The sequence below is a fragment of the Pistacia vera genome, unplaced genomic scaffold (assembly GCF_008641045.1).
Source record: "Pistacia vera cultivar Batoury unplaced genomic scaffold, PisVer_v2 Contig673, whole genome shotgun sequence".
Lineage (NCBI taxonomy): Eukaryota > Viridiplantae > Streptophyta > Magnoliopsida > Sapindales > Anacardiaceae > Pistacia > Pistacia vera.
In genome coordinates, this window is record NW_022196527.1 from 838,591 (window position 1) to 846,487 (window position 7,897).

The 7,897-nt window shown below is 33.3% G+C and overlaps 1 protein-coding gene across 1 annotated transcript; it reads right to left on the reverse strand.

The window, feature by feature from the left end:
- Positions 1-685: 685 nt before the first annotated feature.
- On the reverse strand, positions 686-3,360 carry LOC116113107 (inositol oxygenase 1-like). The gene is made up of 11 exons (XM_031399256.1): positions 3,330-3,360; positions 3,144-3,246; positions 2,414-2,495; positions 2,097-2,301; positions 1,933-1,992; positions 1,770-1,822; positions 1,520-1,642; positions 1,229-1,298; positions 1,049-1,127; positions 880-961; positions 686-726 (listed from the first exon to the last, which is right to left on the reverse strand). The coding sequence occupies exons 1-11, from the start codon at positions 3,358-3,360 to the stop codon at positions 700-702; spliced, it is 915 nt and encodes a 304-aa protein (XP_031255116.1). The 3' UTR covers positions 686-699.
- Positions 3,361-7,897: the final 4,537 nt, after the last annotated feature.

A 7,897-nucleotide genomic window follows, 5' to 3' on the forward strand; every position in this document is an offset into this window, starting at 1 on the left:
TGAAAATAGATTCCACCACCATTTACAAACGTGAAATTTGTTCTCCCACAGATTACAAAGAATTGAGTTGGAAGAGTAAGGATTTATTCTGTATATAATTATAAGAAGAAGATATAATTTCTACGAAACATACAAATCAAGGTGTTTGTTGCTGCTCAAATGAGATTCAATGAAAAATGGCTTATCTTTTGGACCACTCAAACTCAAAGTGTGTACTGTTTGTGGCTGCTCTGTTCTTGTCTGATACCAAACTTTCTCAACCCCCCACAGTGTTTGGAGATGATGAAAGCACACATTGCTTTGTGTTTGAGAGCTTACCAAATACCCACAACCACATAATGCATCCTTACAAATTAATCAATTAGTTCATCTCACCTTTACAGATTATATCATAAACTCATGCCCACATCGGTTCACAGATTATTAATATATTTATTAAATATAACTTGAATAAATTTTTCTTCATTTATACACTAAAAAATTGTTTAATAATGATCATTAATATATTGATTACTTACTAATATATTGAATAAATGCAGATTTGGACTCAATCAACGATTGCATGTAATACATTATCTCAGTACAAATATTATTGAAAATGAAAGAAAACATAAGAGCCACCTGCCCACATCTCCAATACATAAAAGAAATAGAGCTGAGCAACGCCTAGAAAGCACATCTTAAAAGGTACTGCCACTATCACCACCTCAGCTTTTCTGGAAAATACTGCAACAGAGTAAATTTAAATTGTTTTAGAAGAAGTGGAATAGGAATAGTTAAAACATTAGAATTAAATTATATTTCGGTTGCAAAAATAACAACGTTCACTTTCTTTATCCATTCCTTCTTGAAAGGATTGGAATATAAACTGGTGTTTACCTTTTCAATGAGGGAAAGATAGTATGGCTTGACCTTCTCTACATCAATTCGAACTTTGCTCTTGCTGTACAGATCATACTTGCTGCATATTTAACGCAAAATGAATTAGAAATTTCATATATAACAACGATTTTTTTATGCCAAAGCATTATGAAACATGCATTCTTACTTGAATATTTTGAGCCACTTGAGATTCTCAATGTCTTCTTCACTCATTAAGTGCTTATATGCATCTGCCCTGTGTAAAGCTGCAAGATAGATTGGTTCCATTAACATAAATTCGTCACAAGAATGGCTTTTGACACACTAGCTAATGTATGGAAATTCCTCAATTTCTCTAGTTTCTCACCATAGAAAGAATGGTATCTGATTATGAAAAGACCTGCTGACGGTAGAGTAGTCTTATTCTCCTTAGCTACCTGTAAAAAGGGAAGCCAATAATTATGTCATTTGTACTTTTATTAAAACTAAGATAATTATCATAATAATAAGTATACATATCTAATTGGCCACATAATCTTCACTCTAGCTTGTTGAGAAAAAGGATTATATGAAAAAAAATGGACAGTGGTGTGTGCATCATAAAGTGGAAAAGATATAGAGCTACGATCTTTTACAATAGAAAGATCAGAAATAATACCAAGTACATGTAGTCATCATGACCAAATGACATCATCACATTGTTTAGTCCACAGCCTTCTGAATAAACTCCAAATTTAGTGTTGTAAGAAGGATTGTTATAGTCTGGATTCTCCTTGAAATACTGTAGGACCATGCCAAAATGATATAAGAACTATTGAAAGAGAAATTAAATGAGTAAAGGTTCAGGTATTGCAGTTGCTTCATAATGTTTAGAAGAAGTTGAACTTGAAATGCATGAAAAGTAAGACCTTGTGGTGAACAACTGATTCATCAAATGCACATCCAACAGGGAATGTATCACCTGTAATTATATTCCCGGTCAGTAAATTAAGCAATAAACCGTAAACATTCAAATGAATGGAGTCTGTTTTATTTAACAATGTAATCAGTAATGTAGAAAAGGTAACTCACCCACGACTGCCCATTGAGGAAGCTCCCCAAAATCTGGATGCAAAAGGACCTTTCCCAGATCTAAGATACATCAACAAACAAAGTTAACAAACTGCTTCTCCAGCAACATGGCTAAAATCAGTAAATATTAGCTTTCCTAATTAAAATATCAAGAGAAGTTTTACCATGAATTAGGCCAGTTAAGTGAAGCCAATCCTCGTTAGGATAATCTTTGCGAATGGCCTCCGCAGTCTGCAATAAATGCTCTATCTGAGGCTCATCCAGGTCGGGATCACTCTCATCTACAAATTCATTAAGCAGTTCACAGCAGTCCCATATACTCATTTCTACACAATTCAGTTTGCCATAGTCCTCCCTCATCCTTTTCACCTGCCAAAGGATGTTATTCAATGGTATTAAGTTTCCCCACATCATAAATTACAAAAATAAAAATAAATGACAATTCTTGGAATGAAATAACATCCAAAGTAAACTTGCTTACAAAGTCGTACGTCTGGTTGATGTGTTGAGTTCTATAAAACTCCTCAACACCTTTCTGCCTATCACTCTCCACATTATAATCCCTGCTTGACATTGCAGGTTAAATTGGTTATGACTATCATATCGATTCAGGGCAAAAAATATATAGATATAAATCCAAAGGATTTGGTAATTGAGTTGCACTAAATCACAGCATAAAAAATTATCCAATATCTCTTCATAAATGCTGTTAAAAAACCAAGTATTGTCATTCATTATAGTTAACAAACATTGTATCCTTTGTCTGTAACCTTCAGACTTTGCAATACCATGAACAAACTAACTGTCTATTATGTGTAGATAGCATAAATTCTCTAACAACAAGTGAAGGGTGTCTGTCCCGTGAGACCTAATAGACTCATCTACTTCGGATATAAGCAGAGACCCCTACTGTCAAGAACTCAAAAAACTTCTGAGAGAAATTTATGATTGCTAATTTTTAATAACTTTCAAAGAAGTAGATCTGCAAATATTTATTACAATTAGTGTGTTAAATAATAAAAAGGAATGCACAATGAAAAAGCGGGATAAATTCATTTTTTATGGACGAAATTTTACTTAAAAAAAAAAAAAAATACATGTATCATTGTTTGATACAGCATTTTGAACCCATAAATCAACCAGAAAATTGGTTGAGAACATACGATACAGAAACAAATAAACGATGATATCAGGAATTAAAAGAGGAGAACCTGAAATTGTGGCCGAATGAATTTGTGTTGGGGACCGAGAATCCTCCCTCCAAAATCAGTTCTTCTTCTTCTATAGTAACATTCTGCTGCTCATCACTCTCAACTACTCAAGAAATAAAATAAACAATTGAATAAATTAAAAAAAAAAAACTACAGAGACATAAAAAGAAAGAAAAATTAAAATACCAGATTCAGACTGCAGAACAAGGATCGTCATTCTGAATTAGAGAGCTAAACCAGAGGAAAGATGAGTGTTTGTGATGCATTTTGGTGGTGAAAATTGGGCAGTATTTATAACAGCGGGGAAGTCCTTCCCTGAGAATTACGATTATGTGTGTCCTTGCCATATTTTGTTGCCAAGGACTCTGATTAAGTCCTTCTCTGAAATTCTATAAAACCACACAATCGAAAGAACAGAGGCAGTACTGCTATTGCATGCAAACTTTTAGCTGGCACTCTCAGATATTTTTATACTTAACGGGTGCACTCCCCTTATTGCTGACTCAGCTATCAGCTACTTGACTACTTCCGCGGTTGAGAACTATCGGTTCGGACCCATCTGATGTGGCATCCACTCATTTACTTTGTCCTTTTTCAATCTTATGATTTTTTTATGGAAACTTTCTCAGTCCCTATTTATGGAAATAACAATTTTACCGTCCAGAATGTTTCGGCTTACTTTAATGGAGGACACTTATTTTAGAAAATGACATTTTGATCATTTAAGTTGCTCAAAACTTCAAATACCAAACATTTTGTTACATTGACTTAAAGAATTTAGTTGATAGCAGTAAGGTTTTGGTTAATAAATTTTAGTTGACTTTCGAAATTGTGATTCCTTACACAAGCAACGTTGATGTGATTCAATTTTTTTCCCTTTAAGTTATTAACAATGTCTTAAACCGTTAGTAGAACCATGGTTTTAAAACCCGGTCCGGCCCGGCCGGTTGAACTGGTTTGGCTGAGAACTAGTGGCTAGACCGGGTCAGTTAATGTTAAAAACTGAAAATAGCAATTGACCCACTTCCACCTACAGTTGAACCAGCTTTTTTTCCGATGAACCACCAGTCCAACCGGTATAACCCGGATTGCTACAGCAAAATATTAAAAAAATAATAAAATTGAAAGTAACCCTTTTCGGCTTTTCTCTTCTCTCTTCCCCATTTTTATTCGACAAAACCAACACTAGGAGAGAAGAAAAATTAAAAAAAAAAACCCATTAAAAATTAAAATATGCATTTAAAAAAAAATTTGTTTTTTTGTTGATGTCATCATGTTGACCTCACGATCCGACGGGTCAGACCGTTCGACCCGTGAAACTCGTGATCCAATGGCTTGGCTAGGTTGCTCCCGAGGATCGAGGTCGGGTTTTAAAACCTTGAGTAGAACAACACTAAATTGTGCAATATAGTGTGCAATACAACAATAAGCCCGTTTGTTTACATGTTTTGGACAGCATTAAAGAAGCCCATAGCCTTTTGCTTCAATGTTAGTGCATGGGTGTATTATTTAAAATGGACTAATTTTGATAAAAAATGCTAGATATACAAAGACTTTTACAAAGAGTCTTTGTATAAAGTGATGTGATAACTGTCACACCACTAATTTATGAAAAGAAATAAAAAATTGATGTGAAACTAGTGGTGCCACATCACTTTATATAAAGACCTTTTAGCCTTTATACATCTAGTATTTTCCAATTTTTATTAAGCCCCGCTCTAGTCCAGGCTGCATTAACGTGTGACCCACGGGAGACACGTCACGTTAGTGCAGCATTGCTTCAACATGATACAAGTGCGTCCACTTTTGTGTGTGACTGATGACAAAAAAGGGTTGAATCTTTCACCACCTTCTACGGCTAAAATAGATGTTAGAATTATTTTTATTGAATTTCGATAGATCAAGAGTTTATAGTCTCGATGGGACCATGACTTGAAGTGTCACTGTTAATCGGTTTTGTTGTTGATTGATAGTCTATTTCTATTTTTATATTGTCTAAATTTATAAATAAATTATAAAAATTATCTATTTGGGGACGTTTGGATCATATAATATTTTATTATATGGGTATATTATATTAACAGAAAGAAAGATCACCATAAATATTATTGTGAATGTTTAGAAATGTGTTTAGTTTGTTCGAATAAATTGGTGAATAATATGTTTGGTTGGGAGGATAAATTGGTGGGTATGTTATATAGATTACTAAATTACCGTCTTTTTTAAATATTAATATAATAACATTTTTTATTATTATTTTTTGAATCATTTCTTTTAACCCCCTACATTTGAAATTTTGCTAAAACATCTCAGCCATATAAAACTTAAATTTGTAGCAAAATCACCCCCACCCACCCCAAGCCACTGCCGGCAACCAGCCACCACCATCGGTCACCGCTGGCAATCGATGAAATGGTGCACAACTAGCCATATATGATCGGTCGTGCGCGGGCAAAGCCTGAAATGGCCATAGATCACAAATCCATTGTCGAAAAATAGCCAAATCTATGGCCATTTCACAGCCAAAGAAGTGGTCGTGCCATTTCATGGCCACATTTTTTGCTGTGAAACAGCCATAGAAACGACAAATCTAGGCATTTTCGGCCATGAATCATGGCTAGAAAAGGCCTTCCCGGCGCACGACCTGCCAGATCCCGCTGGTTGTGCAGCATTATGGTGACTGACGCCAGCAGTTGGCCGTGGTGAGTCACGGTCGGCGGTAGTCTTGGGTGACTGGGGGTATTTTGTTAACTTTAAAATTTTTTGTGACTAGTGTATTTTAGCTAATTTCTTAAATGTAAGAGGGTTGGGTAATTGTTAGTTGGTAAACATTTAAAGGTAATTGTGTCTAAAATGGTTTTTAATTAAAGGCAAAATGGGTAGAATAATTAGATTACCTCAGTAATGTTTTAATAACACCCCCTAACAATGTAATAAGATTACCTCCCACATTACCAACATTAAACACTATTTGCAATAAAAGATTACCGTAATATTTTATTACTTGCAAACCAAACACATGAATCTTGTAAAATAAACAAAGATTACCCCTATTATTTGATTTACCCCCGATCCAAATGGCCCCTTTAATAAATTAAACGTTGATTTAAGTTTATTTTGTAATTTGAATAATTGTGTGGAGGTATATTTGACCTTCTACAATGTAAAATCAATTTAAAAAATAATGTGATTTTTAAAGGTTACCCCTACAAGCTTTTAGAATCATTTTATAAAACTAATTATTTTATAATCAACTTCAAACTTAATCATCAGTTTCATAAATAGTTTTTTTTTTTTTTTTTTTTGGTGATCGAGGGTGTCTGGATTAGTATGCGTGCACCTCAACTAATCCTTCAAAATCCTGAAATTGACAACCAGATAAACCCCTTAATGATCATCCTTATTATGGCCTGTGAGGATAAGAACTTAGCAACTCATAAAAGTAGTTGTTTATTGAACAATTTTACTTCTGTAATTTAAAAGTTAATTGATTATTTCTTAAACTATAATAATCTCGAACACACACTTAAGTAACACTTAGTTTTACTTATAATAAAAAAAATAAAAAATAAAATAAAAATTGTTTAGTTAAAAGTTATCTCAAAGTATAACCTTCTCTCTCTCTCTCTCTCTCTCTCTCACATTCAAAAAATGGGATGCAAAACAAATAAACAATCCAACCCTAAATCAAGATATTAGCACAGTACAATATATTGTGTTGGTAAAGCTGTGAGGGTGGAGTCATATTAGATTAAAACTTAGATATGACTACATTATATATAATATTCCATCCGTCTCAAAATATCTGTCGTTTCAGCGAAATATACAATTTTTAATGAACTAATGATGGCATACTTCTCCCTTATAAGACAGTATTTTTCTAATGTAAACAAATCCCTATCAATAATTTGTAGACTCTTTTACATTAGCAAAAGCTGACTTAAATTGTCTCTCTCTGATTTTGTCGACTCTTATTTACTCTTCAATGTTTGAAAATTTGACAGATTATCAAATCTAAAACTACTCTTCCCTCTCAAAGTCTGGTGAGAAATTTTTTGGTTTTACTGTATTTTCCCTCTCATAACTTTGTATTACTCCTTCTCTCATTATGCCATTATAGTAGTAACACCTTCTAAATTACAGTATTTTTTCTTTTTTCACCATATTCCATCTCTCTCTCTCTCTCTTTTTTTTCCCACTAATCACTATAGGTGAACAATGTCATAGTAGAAGATATATGCTTGGGAAAATCGATTTGAATGTTCTTCCAATATTAGAAGCTACGAATGAAGTTGATGACATAACTGAGAAAGTTAATATGCATGTGAGCTAGAAAAACCTCACAAATGAACAAAAACAAGCTATTTTCGAATCTTTGTTGAAGTGAAGTGTCAATTTAAGCCATAGAGACAGATTTAAAATTGAGATGAGGGATTTTGAATTTGCTAGAAATAAAGAGCACACCGAGAAACAGAAAAAGAAAAAGAGAGAGGAGACGAGAGGTCAGAGAAAAAGAAAAAGAGAGGAGACAAGGGTTGTAAAACGAGAAAGAGAGAGGGGGTTGCTCAACTTTTTTATAAACGACACTTATTTTAGAAAAAAAAATAATAAGTCTAAAACGACATATATATTGAAATGGAGAGAGTTTTACTCTATGTTTGAGTTTGATGTGTGACGCATCATTATATTAAACATGATTATTTATAAAATTAGTTTATTAAAATTTTATGATTAAGTTAAACTAATTTAAATAA

Coding starts and splice junctions, on each gene's coding strand:
- LOC116113107 (XM_031399256.1), bottom strand. CDS start 3,360: ATGACGATCCTTGTTCTGCAGTCTGAATCTG. Junction 1,643..1,769: donor AATCAGTTGTTCACCACAAG/GTCTTACTTTTC, acceptor ATGGTCCTACAG/TATTTCAAGGAGAATCCAGA. Junction 1,299..1,519: donor ATGATGACTACATGTACTTG/GTATTATTTCTG, acceptor CCCTTTTTACAG/GTAGCTAAGGAGAATAAGAC.